The sequence below is a fragment of the Carlito syrichta genome, unplaced genomic scaffold (genome assembly GCF_000164805.1).
Source record: "Carlito syrichta isolate Samal-C Ts95f unplaced genomic scaffold, Tarsius_syrichta-2.0.1 Scaffold316427, whole genome shotgun sequence".
Lineage (NCBI taxonomy): Eukaryota > Metazoa > Chordata > Mammalia > Primates > Tarsiidae > Carlito > Carlito syrichta.
In genome coordinates, this window is record NW_007260523.1 from 1,737,475 (window position 1) to 1,755,312 (window position 17,838).

At 43.1% G+C, this 17,838-nt stretch overlaps 1 protein-coding gene across 4 annotated transcripts in view; it reads left to right on the forward strand.

The window, feature by feature from the left end:
• Positions 1-17,838, forward strand: part of RGL1 (ral guanine nucleotide dissociation stimulator like 1) — a 263,517-nt gene that overhangs the window by 234,390 nt on the left and 11,289 nt on the right. For all 4 annotated transcript variants that reach the window (XM_008074430.2, XM_008074431.2, XM_021707212.1 and 1 more), the window contains 4 exons: positions 223-255; positions 2,451-2,572; positions 4,822-4,911; positions 12,784-12,970. In XM_008074430.2, coding sequence (XP_008072621.1) covers positions 223-255; positions 2,451-2,572; positions 4,822-4,911; positions 12,784-12,970 — 432 coding nt within the window. The remainder of the gene's footprint in view (positions 1-222; positions 256-2,450; positions 2,573-4,821; positions 4,912-12,783; positions 12,971-17,838) is intronic.

Consider the following 17,838-nt stretch of genomic DNA (forward strand, 5'->3'; position numbering starts at 1 on the left):
TTTATCTAAGATAATGGCCTCTAGTTCCATCCAAGTTGCTGCAAAAGACATGTTTTCATTCTTTTTTATGACTGAGTAGTGTTCCATGGTGTGTGCATGTGTGTGTATCACACTTTCTTTATCCAGTTCTCTGCTCCATATCTTTGCTATTGTGACTAGTAGGTCTGTATTTCAAAGTAGTTTTGTTGGTCACTCTTTTTTTTTTTTTTTAATTTATTTTAGGGTGGACTGATAAACTTCGAGAAAAGGAGAAGGGTAAGTAGAGGTGTTGGCTATGGTTTTCCATTTTACTTCATCTGGGCATTAAAAAAATGAAAGAAGTGTAGTCTTAAGCTTCTTTGTAGAGGCAGAAAAAATAAATGAGCACTTATTGAACAGTTGTCATTTACCATTGTGCTTGGCATGTTCCCCCAAGAGCCCTGTGAGCTGGGTTTTATCATGCTCAACTCAAAGACGAGGAAAGAGATTAAGTTACTGGACCAGATTCATGCAGTGGCAGAGCCGGGGTTCACATTCTGACATTCTACAATCCACACTTCTCCCCACCCCTCCTTGTCTCCTTCTCCATGGTTAGTTTCAGCAAAAGCAGGTTCACTCCTACAGCTAATAGCAATGTATTGTATGCTGGGAAACTGCTAAGAGAATAGATTTATGTGAGGCAATTCACATATTAATTGCCTTGATTTAGCCATTCTACAATGTGTACATATTTCAAAACACATTATATATATATATATATATACCATAAATATAAACAGTTTTAAAATTAACCAATTAAAAAAGAAACAGGCTCACCCTAATTAGGAGAAGCAGTTTCCAAAGAGTAAATGATTTGGGAGAGTTAATAAAGGTGGGTCTGTTCCAGAGAGGAAAGGAAATGGTCTTCACTGTTAGGTGTAGGTAAGTATTTTTTCATTCCTGTCAGGAAGGGGTGTTCAACATCAGTTTGAATCTTTCTGTGGCTAGAACAGTTCTGAACTCTGCTAAAAAAGTTAAAATCACTTTAAAATTTTGCTACGGTTTTTAAGAATTCAAATGGTATTTTTAAATAGACAGTTGAAAGATTCAAAGAATAAAGAGTGAGCGAAATAACAACTTCACCCTGTAGTACTCTCATTTTTCCTTAGTCATTCCTTTGATCTTTCACTGCACAGATATTGATTATCTGCCTAATGTGGGGTCATTGGGAATGCAGCAGAGAAAGACCACCGCTCCCTGCCCTCTGAAGTTCACAATCCAGGAGGGAGGTAGACAAATAAATAGGCAGTTATAATACCTCTGGATTGGGACTTGGGAGCAGTAGGTGTTAGAGAAAGATATAGATGGAGGAGGCGGGGTGGGGGTGGGGGAATATTCCCAACTTGTAGGGCTAGAGAAACTTCCAGGAAGAAATGATATTGAAGTTAAAACCAGAAAGGCCTAGAGGAGTTCAATCAAGCTGAACTCATCGGGAACAAGATACTAACCTGGACAAATGTAAAATTTCTGTCCCTCATAGAGTAATATGCACATTTTTCTTTAGCATGATGATAAATATTCCTTGGCAATATGGAGTCCAAAGTCTGAGGTCATTGGATGGAAAGTTGAGACTCAGAGTCTGCTGGTTCTTGAGTTACTTCTGTCATATCCTGTAATGATGTAAAAAAAAAAAAAATCATTATTGCCTCCACAGTTACTCGTCTTTGTCCTTTAACTTCAGAATAACCCTGGATAGTAATCTCTTTCCTTTTAAGACCAGGATGCTAAACTTTTGGAAAGTTTGACTATTAAAGCTAAAGTTTATACCCATTACTGACTTAAAAAAACTTTTTATGGAAGCATCCAAAGAAGTATAAATAATTTTGGACATAATTATATACTTGCCTCTCCTATGAGCTTTAAAAGACTTAGTTAAATGATTTGCTGAAGTAGTAAAAATGTAAAGATTCAGGAAATCTAAGCATTCAAGTTCATGCGACCCTGGACTGTTTAGATATTCAACTTTACTCAAACTTATTTCTTGAGTGGGTGAAGAACTTGGGAGCTTCTTGAATGAGTATTTTTTAAATCTTTTAAGAAATAGAAAACTTTCATATATCTTTTGAAGTACTTAAAACCTTGAAAAGTAACTTTTCTATCCCAAGGATGAAAATGGAAAAAGAGAAAAAGGAATCCACTATAACTTTAGGTAGTGACTAGTCTGTGTTGCTCTGGTAGCTTACTTTATTCATATAAATTGCTTTTTCAAGGATAAAGGAGGATTCAAAATTAAAGCATACAAGGACTTTAGATATTCAAAGTTATAATTCTTCAGCTGTTTTATTTCTAAGGAAGCAGTATTTCATAATCCTGCTAGACGGTTTTCTCCATCTTTTATCCTAATGTGGTGTATGTTCATGTTGTAAGTATCTGTATTTGGTTGGACTTACTATCCACTCTTCTTTTTATTTTTGGTGTTTTGTCTGTTTTAGGAATTTGAAGTGATTGCCCAAATAAAGCTCTTGCAGTCTGCCTGTAACAGCTATTGTATGACCCCAGACCAAAAGTTTATTCAGTGGTTCCAGAGGCAGCAGCTGCTCACAGAAGAGGAAAGGTAGGCTGACCTGTTGTTTCTCAGGGTGGAACTGAGGTGCTGGCAAGAGGAGAGCTGCATTGAATACCTTGTTGGGTCATTTATTCATCAGTGATTTAGTGAGCAGCTACTAGGTTTTAGGTCCTTGGTCTTCAACGGAACATTGTGTAGCAGGAAGAGCTGAGTTGATGACTGCAGAGGATTTGCTTTCAGATTCTTGCTCTGCTACTTGTTTATCTTTGTAAACTTGACCAGGTTGCTTATTCTTCCTTATCTTCAGGATGCTCATCTGGTGAAATGTTTCTGAGGCTTAAATAAAATCTTATTTGGACTGGGGGCAGTGACTCTGACCTGTCCATGCTAGCACTTTGGGAGGCCGAGGCTAGAGGATCACTTGAGATGAGGAGTTCAAGACCAGCCTGGGCAACATAGCAGGTGCTCATCTCTAAAAAATAAAACAAAAGCCAGGTTTGGTGGTGTGTGTTTATAGTCCCAGCTACTCTGGAGGCTGAGGCAGAAGGATCACCTGAGTCTAGGAGATCAAGGCTGTGGTGAACTGTGATTGTGCCACTGCGCTCCAGCCTGCAGCCTGGGCTACAGAGTAAAACCCTGACTCAAAAAAAAAAATTATATTTAGGAAGCCATTGTTAGAATGTTTATCAGCAGCATCATCATCACCACCACCACCACCATTGTCACGATGTTTGTCACTATTGTAATTGGTGTGTCCTTTCAGAGCACTTTCAACCTAGGGAGAGAGACAGACTCGTGAGAAATTAAAATATGAGGGACAGCGAAAGTGCTACAGAACTATGGATAGGAACAGTTCATTTGGCTATGGAAGTGGGAAAGTAGGGAAGATGTAAAGGCTGTATCATTTAGGCTTGCTATGAGGGAGAAATAAGACTGCACCAGAAGAACATTCCAGACTGAGAGAGAACTCAAGCAAAGGTTGGGTGACCTGACACGCTTGGCATTTGGCGAAACAGTGATAGGTCAGGTGTGGCTGGAATACAGAACAGATACCAAAATAGTTGGTGATGGGCATAGCAGGGCACGTTACCTCGGAGGCTTTGCCTGTTGACCCAGCTGGGTCAGTCTTGTCCTGTGGTCCGCTGATGGACAGATTGGTGTATAGGCTATTTGTGGCCCACTGCCTATTCTTACATTTTTACCTGGTTTAACAAAAAGAATTTGTGACATGAAACAAGTATTTGAAATTCAACAAGTATTTGAATTTCAGTGTCTACATACGTTCAACTGGAGCACAGGCTGCTCATTTACATCTTAGCTGTGGTTGCTTTCATGCTTTAAAGACAGTTGAGTAGTTGCAGCAGAGACCATATGGCCCACAGAGCCCAGAATCCTAACTCTGTGGTCCTTTACTGATCCCTGCTGTAGACCCAGAGATTTCCTTGGAAGTTTGTCATAAGGGAGAGTGAAATTGATGGCAAAATAAGTGTTTTGCCAAAGAGGAAATTGAGGTTTAGAGGAGAATTAGAGCTAGTTATGGATTCAAAGTCAGGTCAGCCCGACTCTCCAACCCGAGTTCTGAGGGTGGTTGTATGATATTGGGCACCTGTCCCCTCCTACCAGCAACCCCATACATCTATTGGTTAGAGCTACAAACCTCATAAAAGGCATTTCACATCAGACATAAATTCCTCTTGTGCTTGTGACAGTTTTATCTGCCCGGCTTATAGATATTTGAATCTGGAGTAGGTTAAATTCAGGCTGTTTTGGTAATTAAAAATCATATTTATATATCTTTATCAATAATATAATTGCCCATGTCTTTTTGTTGCAGATTAGATAGCTTACAAAAATTTCTTATTTCCTTTAGCAAAAAGTAAGTCGTGTGAGCAAGTTTACAAATATACACACAAAATGACAGGAAGAGGTAGTGGAGGAGAAGTAGTAGGGAGGCAGTGGAGGGAGGGAGATTCTTCCCCTGACCTAGTGGTGGGATGAGAATGATCAGGAAACAGAACAGAGCCGCTTTTAATGCTACCAAAATGCACACCTCTTTATGTTTGAGGCATGCGGAACTAAATAGCCAGTGGAGGGAAGGAGAGGAGACATATGTGATGTAAATTTGTCAAATCAGGCCGTTAAGTACCCTCTGACATTTGTGATAGAATGACATAGTATGTATCTCTCCTTTGAATGATTAGAGCCTGCCTCTAAAACAAAACCAGTAAGGTGTGTGAATTTAAACCTGTTTTTCGGTTCTCATACTCTGACCTCATGGTGACCCTTCTCTTTCCCAGCTACGTCCTCTCATGTGAGATTGAAGCAGCTGCCGACGCCAGCACCACCTCACCCAAGCCTCGGAAGAGCATGGTGAAGAGGCTCAGCCTGTGAGTGTGACCCAGACGTCCTGGGACTCTGAGAGGGTCCCTGCAGAGTGAGGAGAGGAAACGTATTTGACAGGGTGTCCCTGAGCTGGGGCAAGAGTGCAGACTATTTCCCTAGTTTGTTAAATTGTTTGTCTTTCTGTTGTGATCTCAAAACTTTTGCTGAATCCATTAACTCTTTTCCACTCCTCTCTCTGGCGTGACCCACCATCATCTCCTGCCTGGACCACTCCTTACTGTCTTCTGGCGGCCTCCCTGCCCCAACCATCCAGTCTCCACTGAATAACCAGGTGGTCTTTTAAGATGTACACTAGATTATGTCACTTCCTTTCTTGAAACCCACAATGGTTTTATTTTAAAATAAAACTCGAGCCAGGCTCGGTGGTTTGGGAGGCTGAGGTGAGTGGATTGCCTGAGCCCGCGGGTTCGAGACCCGCCTGGGCAACTTGGCGGATCTCATCTCTACAATAAATCAAAAATCAGCCGGGCATGGTGGCGCGCGCCTGTAATTCCGGCTACTCAGAAGGCTGAGGCGGAAGAATCGCCGGAGCCCAGCAGGTCGAGGCTGCGGTGGCCGGGAATAGCCACTGCACTCCAGTCTGGGCGACGGAGTGAGACTCCAACTCAAAAAACAAACAAACAAACAAAAAAACAACCTCAAATTCCTTTTCCTAGTTTACTAGGCCTTGTGTGGCCTACTCCAGCCTTCCCTTCTTACAGCGCTGCCCTTTGGTCACCAGGATCCAGTCACACAGTCTTCTAGCCGTGCCTCAAACACACCAGGTTTGTTGCTGCTACAGAGCTTTTGCACTAGCTGTGCCTGTGGCCTGGAAAGTTCTTTCTTCATGGCTAGCTCCTTCAGATGTTGGCAGAATGTTACCTCCCGAGAGAGCCCTCTCTGATGGTGCTGTCCTCCTGGCCATTCCCGCATACACTGGCTGTTTGCCCCAGTGGAGAGTGAGCAGCCTGAGGGCAGAGGCCTTGTCCTTGTACTCATGGCTGCATGCACACCAGTTGCCGGGCACGTGAGGTCCTCGGGCGGACTTCATACCATCTGGCTCCCTTTGAGGAAACTCCCAAGTCCTTACAGAGCCCCACAAGGCCCTTGGGGCTCTGCAGCCTCAGGCCCATCCTACCCGCCCATCCCCTGCACCCATCCTCATCTTTCCCTGCTCTCCCTGCTCTTTGCACCCAGCCACCCGTCCCGACACACTAGGCACACTCATCTCATTCAGCTTTGCTTCTGTTGACAGCACTCTTCCCCCATGGGCATACAGCTTACTCCCTCGCTTCCTTCAGATACTTGCAGAAATGTCGCCTTCTCAGCGAGCCTTCCCTGACCACCCCATTTAATACCCTCACCTGCTTGCCTCACCTGCCCTTGGTGCCCTCTCTTGCCCTCCCTTCTGTGAATTTCTCTATCACCTTTACCTCCATCTGACATACTATATATGTGTCTGCTTATCATCTAGAATGCAAACTCTCTGAAGGTAGGCATTTTTGTCTGCTTTTTGCTGTATCCCTAGAACCTTAGAATGGAGCCTGGCATATAGTGTATAATTTAAAAATATTTATTAAATGAATAAATGGAGCCATGGACCAGGACTGTTATAAGAACAGTACATGTATTTCTCATCCAGTCCACAGAATAACCTGAACTAGCTTCTACTATTACACCCATTTTGTCGACCAGGAAAGGAAGCGCAGACAGGAAAATTGCATGCTTGTAATCAGAGGGTCTGGATTCAAGCCTAAGAAGTGACCCTAGAGCCAGGTTTATAGCCTCCTTACCTTTCTGCCTCTTGAAAAACACTTTCTGAAGGAAGAGAGGAAGGAAATATGTTATAGGAGTTAAAAAGTGAAGGAGGGACAGGTGGAGGGATAAAAGAAAATGAGAAGAGAAAGAAGGGAGGAAGAAAGACTTAGTTTAATTACAACCTGTGCTTTGATTGGTAGCGATTTTCATAGAAGAACCTTAAGAGAACCCAGTCTGTACCACAAAGTTGATCTCTTAGACATTTGACTTTTTTGTGTGTGTGAGTTGGAGTCTTACTCCATCGCCCAGGCTGGAGTACAGTGGCACACTCATGGCCACCCCAGCGTCGACCTGCTGGGCTCTGGCAATCCTTCTGCCTCAGGCTTTCAAGTAGCCAGAACTATAGGCGTGTGCTACCATGCCTGGCTGATTTTTTAAATTTATTGTAGAGATGAGGTCTCACCAAATTGCCAGGGCTGGTCTCAAACTCATGGGCTCAGGCAATCCACTCGCCTCGTCCTCCCGAAGTGCTGGGGTTACAGGCTGGGCCACTGAGCCCAGTCAACATTTGACTTTTAAAGATGTTATACTAATGGATCTGATGACATAAGAAGGTTAATTCAAGGAAATAGAGATTATAATTTAATGAATTTGATTTTCTCTCCCTGTGTCTGCTCTCTTGGGTGGCATGATCTGCATTGGCCAAGGGCAAGCAAGTAGAGTGATTAGGGAACATGGGACAGTCCTTCATGGAAGAGGGGGCTTGGGAGCCAGCCTGGTCTGATAGATCTCAACCCCACTAGCTCCTTATTGTGTGAACTTCTGTCTTGTCCTTTGTGAAGCAAGGATATTATTGTCGACCTAGTAGCTTTTTGTAAAGCTCCTAAAACAGTGCCTAGCTCTCAATGGGTACCTTAAAAACTACCATTATTTTTTATGAAGCAAATAAGTAAATATCTTTTTTGAGTTTGGGGTGGTTTTTTTTGGTCAGACTTGTGTTTTCTGGATATTTGCTACTGCCCAGCACTGTCTTTCCACCTGTATCTGTGAGTCACATTGAGACACTGAGGCAGGGATGGTGTATGACCTCGAGTATTATCATGTTCCCAGTGTAACATACAAAGACCCATGGCAGGTGTGAATGGCAGAATCTTGTGTCACCTGGTATCAGGTGACATGAGGCATTGAAGATTAGGTAGGAACATGTGATTTTATAGAAAGAATTTGGAAGGTAATCCTGATGTCTCACTAAACCTCTCTTTGTTCAGGTACCTGCCCTGGCCCTCCTGAACATGAGATTTATGAGCTTTTAGATTTGCCTCTTGAGGGGAATTTTCCACAGTCTCTTGCTGTCTTTTCATCTCTGCATATATAGGGGAGAAGGATCTCTCTTCTGAGACAACCTGAGGGGTCTGGCCAAGCCTTGTCGGTTGCTAAGGTTGGCACATGCTCAGGGATAGGCCTCCTGATAGATGATCCAGGTGTGCAGGGTATCCTGTAGTCCACTCTGCTAAGTAAGCAACAGACCCATTGTGACAGTTGGAAGTCCTTAAGGAAAAAAAGTCTCATCCTAAGTGTCACTTCCTTTTCTCTTCTTGTTCTCCTATCCCCCCCATCCTTGTGTTTATCCTATGACTTTTCTTCTCTTCCTCGTCACTGGGATTTGACTGTGTTGTGCCGGGTGCTGTAACACTCCTGGGTCCTGTCTCTGCACTGACACAGGCCAGTGCACCGCTCTTTGAGGACATTTACTGAGCAATCCAGGGGAGCCCAGGCTGGCAGGGTGCAGTGCCCTGCTCAGAGTGTGGAAGATACTCAGCACATCTCTCATGTTAGTAACACCTTGCTGGGATGCTTGAGTTTAACCCTTGCTATCAGCAGTTGAATGTGATCAATTCTTATAAAAGCGGGTCACATGTCCCCCATTTTCTTTTTTGTACATACAAGGATGTCTGCATAACATTGCTTTTTGAAAGATTTTATGATCTTCTAAGCATGTTTGCAAATCTGAGAAAGGTATGTTTGTTTTCTCCGCATGTAACCCTTTGCACTTGGAGACACCTACCAGCGACAGGTGACCACACTTTTTTTACAAAATAGTGAAAAAGGAATCACTGCATATTAAATGGTATAGCGTTGGAACCAATTATTTTATTGTAATGATATTTGGCTTATAATGGAATTTTGGACATAGGGGAACTTATATATGACAAAAAAATCAAAATTTTATATCTTATATTTTTCTAACGTGCAGTCATGTGTGAAACAGTCACTGACATGCATTGCAGGTTCATTGATACATGTTGTACAAATAGCAATTTGTTTGATGTCTTCCACCTTGTGTTTTTCTATTCAAGCAGACAATGCAGTCTTGTTTTCTTCCTACTAAATAATAATATGTAATTTATTGTCCAGTCTGTTGTTTGAAGAAGATGTGGAAGGACACACCCATGATTCCTGAAAACCACTTCTCAACTGATTGATCATATCTCAGTATATAGTTCATCTCTTTATTTGCTTTTTCATGCAAATTGAATGGAAAACTTCAAGGAAAAATACACGTTTGAAAAATTTGCACTGGTATAAGTTTGTCCTGTATAATCAGCAGCATTCTCTTTATGTCCCCTGAGAGAGGATATCTGAGTGCAAAGGATCCATAATTCAAAGAGGTTAGAGAAAACTTTGGACCCTTAGGGGAAGAAGTGCTTCTTTTAAAGATCAAAGATTCCCAGTATTGAGCCAGAATGAATAAATCAGAATGAACAAATCAGGTGGCCGTATTAAATCGTAGAGCTGGAAGAACCTTTAGTCTTTGCGCAATTTAGCTCTGAGTTATAGACTCTCAGGTAATGGATGGACCCCTAGTTCACGGCCTTCAGAGATCTACCTTGTAGCTCATGGAAAGTTAAGACAGTGGCATTGATATTTCTTCTGTGGATTGTGATCAGAGTTGAGCCCCTACCCCTCTAGCCCTGTAGTGCTTGGAGATCCATAAAGGGAAGACGTGGAAAATGGTGCTAGAGAAGGGTGGGTTGGAGATGAGGGAGAAAAAAAGATATGCCCAAGGTCTTGGAATTCGAGCTTCTGATTCCTAAAGTATTTCGTAAAAAGTTGAGCACAGCCTCATTGCCACCATTATTGTTGGTGTTTTATCCAGTCTGCACTTGTTTGGGTTCAGCCCCATATGCTAGTTTCTTGGCTGTCTTTCCTTCTTCCATCTTGCTCCCTGCCTCCTCTTACTGCTACTTCTGGGGTCATCTGCTAATGGTAGCCCCTCTCAGACCTTGTCTGAGAAAGCCTTTTATTTGGCCCTCACTCTTGGAATTATATCAGATGTGTATAATGTTGGATGCCTGTTGTTTTCACCCAGCACTCTGATGGTGCTATTTGATGTCTTCTGACTTCTTGGTTGCATTTGAGATGTCTGATTGCTGCTTAATTACTATTCTTCTGTCTTATGTTCCCCACTCCTGTTGCTTTTAAGAATATCTTTTGAGCTGGCTTGGTGGCTCACGCCTGTCATCCCAGAACTTTGGGAGGTGGAGACGAGAGGATTGCTTGAGCCCAGGGGTTTGAGACCAGCCTGGGCAACTTGGCGAGACCTCGTCTCTACAATAAACAAAAAAGCTAGCCAGGCATAGTGGTGCGTGCTTGTAGTTCCAGCTACTTGAAAGGCTGAGGTGGAAGGGTTGCCTGAGCCTAGCAGTTAGAGGCTGCGGTGGCCGTGCATGTGCCATTGTACTCCAGCCTGAACAGAGTAAGACTCCAACTCCAAAAAACAAAAAGAACACCTTTTGATATATCATTCAGTATGTGGTTCTTGGATGAGAGGATTCATGTGGATCAGTTCTGGAATCCTCTCAGCCACCATCTCTTCAGATAGAGTCCCTCTTCCATACTCTGTGTTTTCTTTTAGAATTCCTTCTTCACTCATGGGTACATTTTTATTGTTCTTTCTCGCTCTATATATAATTGGGGTCTCACTCTGTTGCCCAGGCTGGAGTGCAGTGCTGTGATTATAGCACACTGCAGCCTTGACCTTCTGGGCTCGGGTGATCCTCCTGCCTCAGTCTCCCTTGTTAGTTGGACTATGGGCACAAGCCACTACACCCATTTTCTCCACATTTTTTAACAGCTGTTTCCGTGTCTTTATCTTTTGATGATGATTTCTGAGAATTTTCTTCAGATCTATAATCTATTTCATGATTTTTCTCAATAGTTATTTAACCCTTCCACTGAATTTTTAATTTAAATCATGATCTTTTTTACCTAGACGTGAAATGTTTTTCAAATTATCCTCTTGTTCAACTTTTAATTTCTTCTCTTGTCTTTAATATTTTTAAACATATTCATTTTACTGCTCTGCTTATAGTAGACATGCAAATATTTGTTGAATGAATGAATAAATTATTAGTTTCTTTCTGACAGTTCTTATATCTGGAGTTCTTGGGAGTCTAACCCTGTTCTTTGTTATGCCTGTTGGCTCTCTGAGTGGAATATTTCCTTGTGTATATTTTGTAATTTTGTATTGTGAGCTCCCCTTTATTAGAGAATTTTCTGAAGCCTGGGTTGAAGGTATATCCTCCAGAAAGCTTTTTTTTTTTTTTTTTGAGTTGGGGTGACCTTCTATTGCCCAGGCTGGAGTACCATGGCATGTTCACGGCCACCCCATCGATCCACTGGGCTTGGGCGATCCTTCTGCCTCAGTCTTCCAAGTAGCTGGAACTACAGGCATGTGCTACCACACCTGACTAATTATTTATTGTAGAGATGAGGTCTAGCCAAGTTGCCTAGGCTAGTTTCGAACCCATGGGCTCAGGCAATTCCCTCACCTCGGAAATTTTGTTTTTTAAATCTAGTACTCCTGAGGGGTATCTCTGGCCTGAGAGTTCCTAACTCCTAGACCACATAGCTAGAAAATTGGAGTGAGACAAAAGACAGGCTCACACATGTTTCAAAGGAGACACTTTTCTTCTTTTTACATTCAGGCCTAGACAACAGGCTTTTCCTGCTGTCTTCCTGCTCCAGTAGGAAGACATTTTTCTAGCTCACTTTTTTCCTAAGGCTACAGCTCTCTGAGGGTCCTGGCTCTATAAAAGGGGTCCTGGTTCTAACTCCCTACCTTTCATGGACAAAAACTCCAATTTTGGGGCCCATGTGTGTGTTAAAGCCCTGGTCACTATTTTGCCAAGATCGGCACTTCCACCCACAATCCGAGCAGCTGCAGAAGTAGCTTGCCATGCTTCTGGGTTTCAGTTCCCTTCTCATCTAAGGCCTTCAGGGATTTCCCTTACTATCTTGCAAGCTCAGCTGAAAAGAGTTTTTACAAGTTCTTGTCTAGTTATTTTATAGAAGAGGGACTTAGGCTATTGTAGTTCATCAGATCATTGGAAATAGAAGTCTTCCTCCTTGGTTTCTTACCCAAAGCAGTACCAGCACTTTTTAGCCTATGAAGTTCAGTTTATCATAGGAATTGATAGGGGTATGGTTAGGTATTTCAATCCCACCAGGGTGGTCCATACACTGTTGAAAGATGGAGGACCAGCTGGGCTCAGTAACTCAGGCTGTAATCCTGCGCTTTGGGAGGCTGGGGTGAGTGGATTGCCTGAGCCTGCGGGTTCGAGACCCACCTGGGCAACTTGGCGAGACCTCATCTCCACAATAAATCAAAACTTAGCCGGGCGTGGTAGCGCGTGGCTGTAGTTCCAGCTACTTGGAAGGCTGAGGCTGAGGGATTGCTAGAGCCCAGCAGGTCGAGGCTGTGGTGGCCGGGAGCGGCCACTGCACTCCAGTCTGCTCCAGTCTGGGCAACAGAGTGAGACTCGAACTCAAAAAAAAAAAAAAAAAGAAAGATGGAGGTCCACTGATCTAGAAAGACCTCGTATTAATACGGCCTCTTAGCTAGCTAATTAATCTGTTCTTTGAAGCTGAAAGGAACCCACTGGGACAAGATATTTACTATTTTTTAGAAACTTTATAGCAAACATTTTCCTAACATAATATTGACAGAGCTCACAAGATTGAGAAAACATCAAGGGTTTAATCAACACAAAATATTTGCTTAATTGTGGTTTCTGGATTTGTAACGGCCTGAATGCTTGGCATTCTGTTTTCTGCAGACTGTTCCTGGGGTCTGACATTATCCCCAGCACCACTCCCACCAAAGAGCAGCCCAAGTCCACTGCCAGCGGGAGCTCTGGTGAAAGCATGGACTCTGTCAGTGTGTCATCCTGCGAGTCGAATCACTCGGAAGCTGAGGAGGGCTCTATTACTCCCATGGACACCCCTGATGAGCCTCAAAAAAAGGTATCTACTTAACCCTTTTCATAATTTCTCATCCAGGCACCTAACATATTTGCTGCACAGGGAAAATCTGTTTTTAAGTTTATCACTTTACAGTATTTAGAAAGTCATACGTATGTAATATCTAATATATATATATAAAATGTGTGTGTGTGTGTGTGTGTGTGTGTGTGTGTGTGTGTGTGTGTGTGTATGTATGTATTTGAGTCAGGGTCTCATTCTGTCACCCAAGCTGGAGGGCAGTGATATGATCATGGCTCACCGCAGCCTTGACCTTCTGGACTCAAGAGATCCTCTCGAGTAGCTGGGACTACAGGTGCATGCCACCATATCCAGCTATGTTTTTTATTTTTCTGGAGATGAGATCTTGCTGTGCTGCTTAGGCTGGTCTCAAACTCCTGGGCTCAAGCAGTCCCCTTGCCTTGGCCTCCCAAAGTGCTAGGATTGCGGGCATGAGCCACCAAGCTCGACCTACAAAGTTATTTTACAGAACTATAAAAAACAGAGTCCAATCTGGGTTTGCATTCCTTATGAGAACAGGTATGAAAGCAGTAAGAAGGTTGGTTTATTCATTTGGCCTTTGAAATACTGTTTCATACTCACATCTAAAGGCTCTGAAGGGCATGAGAAGTAGGATGCTTAGAAGGAGCAAAAAGTCAGAGACAGAGATGTGTCAGCTTCTTGGTGCCGTATCCTGTCTGAGCCAAGCTCTTACCACAATGTTGCAGAGCAAACCAGCCGAGACTCAGGGACTTGAAACCACCACCATCTCTCTCTTGCACAATTGCAGGTTGCCTGATTTGAGTTGGGCTTGTCCCTAGGTCATGGATTTGGTCCAGGTCTGCTCCACCTGTCTCTCATTCTTTCTGGAGTAATGGGCCACCAGGGCATGCATGCTTTTAGCGTGCCAGGATGCATGAGCAGGAGAGTAAGTCCCACCCCACTAGCACATATCCAGCCTTTCCTTGGGTCGGATCTTCGAACATTCCATTGTGTAAAGCAGTCATGTGGCCAAATCCCACATGAGTAAATGAGGCAGGGAAACATGCCCCATTTTTAGTGGGAGGAACCATGAAATCTCAGGACAAAGGATGTGGATGCAAGGAGGATGAGGTATGGCAACAGTGATACAATCTATGATGATTGGAAAAAGGACAGTGATGAGAGGGGATAGAAGAATTCCCATAGAGAGTTGCTATTTAGTCTATGGTCCTACCACCCTGAACGCACCCGATCTCGTCTGATCTCGGAAGCGAAGCAGGGTCAGGCCTGGTTAGTACTTGGATGGGAGAGTTTCCATCTCATGACTGTATAAATACAAATTTTAAAACCAGTATCAGTCTTTTTTTTTTTTTTTTGGAGTTGGAGTCTCACTCTGTTACCCAGACTGGAGTGCAGTGGCCGCTCCCGGCCACCGCAACCTCGACCTGCTGGGCTCCGGCAATCCTTCCGCCTCAGCCTTCCGAGTAGCCAGAATTACAGGCATGTGCTACCACGCCCAGCTGATTTTTGATTTATTGTAGAGATGAGGTCTCGCTGCCCAGGCGGGTCTCGAACCCGCGGGCTCAGGCAGTCCACTCACTTTCAGCCTCACAAAGGCACGGGATTACAGGCTGAGCCACCGAGCCCGGCTCAGTATCAGTCTTGATCTTCTGTATAAATGTGCTTCAATCTGTTGGTCAAGGAGCTTGTATCAGAGATATCAACTTTGACAGGACTAGAGTTTGCACCTTTTGGGGAGATTTCGGACCAGCCAGACTTGACCTTTGGCCCCGAAGCTTCTGCCCAGGCCCATGAGGTTGAGTGTTGGCTTACGTCCATTATCTGGGTTCTGTCTGCTGCCCTGGAAGGGGGCCTCTGTGTTGCTTCACGTGGTGTTAGAAGCAACAGTGGCAACCTGGGAACCCTCAAGTGACTTTGTCACCAAATAGCCACCCAAGCAGGGCATCTTACTCAGGCCTTATCAGACCAAGGTGACTCCGCTGCTGCCCAGTGGGATTTCTCACCCTTCTGCTTGGAAATCCAGGGGCAAAATCCTTCATGCTCCAAAACTGGGGGGAAGCTCTGAAGATACCTCCCAACTGGTCATGTTTCCTAAACCGGGAGGGAATAATTTCTTGTGATTTGACATATGGCACTGGATTTGTTGGACTCTGGAAGGAGGTCTCAGTGTTCACTTTGTCACAGCTTCTTGTGCTTTGGAGGCGCCATTGCTGATCGTGGACATTATAGGGAATTGATAGCTGAGCTCTCACTCACAGCTCTATGGGATTTCTCCTGTCTCTCCGGGAAGGAGGTGAGATCTCAGCCATACCTGGTGGGGCAATGGACATGTATGTTGATCTAGAACATCCCCTTTAGAACTGTCCAGAAGCCCAAGTGCTGTCATCTGCCACCCCTCGATGTAGCCTTTTTGTGCCATCTCTTATCACACTGACTCTTTCATTTCTTGTACAAGTTGTGGCTTTTAATCTCTAAATGAACCTTTCTCAGAGGCATAAATTTCTATAGATTTTACCATGAGTCACTGACTTGGATACAAGAGTTCCTGGGCTGCAGTCTTCCTGTGTGCTCACTGGAAAGGCCCTCAGCTCTCCTGCTCAGTGCGTAGCTGGACCCGGCTCCCCTCCACAATCCCCTCCTGCTCTGGAGATTGTGATAGCTCTCCTCCCCAGCAGCCCTGCAGGCTGCCGCCTTTTCTTTCCCACAATGAGGTTGCTCTTCTTAAAAGTGAAGTGCTGCCCTATGTTATCAGAAAGAGTTAACTTTTCTTAGTTAACTGAAAGATTGTTGTTTGTCCAGATAGGGCAGCACAAAAATCTACAGATGGCAAAAAGTCAGAATTACCTGAGATGATTATTAGTTGCATTTTTATGTTAAGGAGAGATTTAGCTAAATTCTAACCTAATTTTAGATAAATAAGGGCTCTGTTTTAACTTTGAAATTTAATAATTGCACCTTTTTTGTTTGTTTATTTGTTTAAAATCAAAACCTCTCAACATAAACAGTAAAGTTCCCAACCCTGGAGTTAGGATAATGAACTTCATAGATTGGAGCTATTCTCTCAAGTAAGAGGATAATTCATAATGTGAGTTTGGTTTCTGGATAGAAAGAAACCCCATGCCAATCTGACTGGATTTGCTATATGTATGTACATATGATTCCATTATTTCTAAAGATCTTTTCTCAACCTGATAATTGTTTTCAGTGTCTTATTTAATAAACTTGATTTATTCACAAAAAATAAAATAAAATAAAAGTGAAGTTACTTGCATTCCTTTCTTCATTCCCTTGATCATGGTTTCTCAACCGTTGATTTTCACACTTGCTCCTCACTGCTTAAGCTCTCATGAATAATTTGGAGGCTCATCCGACAGTCTGTGTAGAGCTGCTGTAACCCAGGCATCCTCATGGCTGTATCTTTAGTTATAAATGTCATGAGAATCATGGAAAATTTCACAAAGGAATAAGAGTTTCTATAGAGGGAACTGCAAGTAAAAAATTAAACCAATAATTGGAAAATGGACCCTCTTGGCTAATATACCTGCAAGCAAAGCTATGCTATTAAAAGTATCCACCATCAGCCCTCAAACTGAGTCACTAAGTTGATTCACTTGGGAACATAAGAAAAAAAAAACAGCCTCAAAACACAAAATGTAACCAAACCATGCTATGATAGGGCCACAATTGGACGCCCACCTATCAGAGTTCTCACATCAGCTTGATGGCTCTAATTAACCACTTTATGCAGTAGAATTTAATATATGGTCATGCCACAGGAAGAAGTAGTCCATAGGAAATAAGATAAAGTGGACTCTCTTTCACTCAGAAGCCGAATGATCTAAAAGCAGTCTATACTCTGTTTCCATGACAGGGCAGGTAGTAGAAAAGAAATTAATGTTATTTGGTTTTTAAATTATTTCTAGAGTATTCTAATAGGATTGATATGGTATAATTTAGCTTAACTCATTCCAAGACATTATTTACTCTTTTCTACAGTAAGAATTGATACTTAAAATTATTCAAGCTAATGATTTTTAAAATAACTCCTGATAAGTGTTAGGCAACCTCTTTCTGTGGTACTTGGTAGTACACATATGATAGATGTTTAGTTAATCAGAAAAGCATGTTAGCTGTAGTATGTCATTCCTTAATTGCCCTGAATATATGACGTGAAAATGCGTAGAGTTGGTTCAGGCAGCAAATGTGTACTGTGGCAAAGCTGCTGAAAGACTGTGTTCCCTTGGGCAAGTCACTTTATTTCTCTGAAGTTTATTCTCCTCACTTTTTTATGCTCTGCATTTTGTTCACAAGACAGCTGTGAGATCAAATGAGATAAAATATATGAAATCATAAACCTCACATACAGAACATCTCAAGGTAGCGGCCTGTTATGTTAATATACCATGTTAGCAACAGCAGGCTGAGCCTTGGCTACGTGCTTGGCCTGTGATCACAGCTGTGGGAGTCAGGGAACGTGGGTGCTCATCCTGGGGGTGCTATTAGCTAGCCGTGTGACCCTGGAGCCTGTTTTTCTCTCTGGGTCTCAGGTTCCTCAGCAGTGGAAAGGGAGCAGATGATCTCCAAGGGCCTTTTTAGCACTAATGTTCCATGCAGAGCTGTAGAATCTGTCGTCCCTATCTTTAAAACTTCTAAAAATACAGACCTTTTTCTCCTACTACAAAATCTGATTGTGTTAGGGCTGAGTCAACTGTTGCCAAGGCTTCCTTCCCCCAGCCCTGTAAGCATCTGACTTCCTTCAGGAGCTCATATTGCCTCCAGTTTCTAGTATCTGCTGCCATCTGCTGGTGAACGTCCATAAGAACAACTAAAAACCAGGGAAACCCGAGAACCTTGCCTCACATGAACAA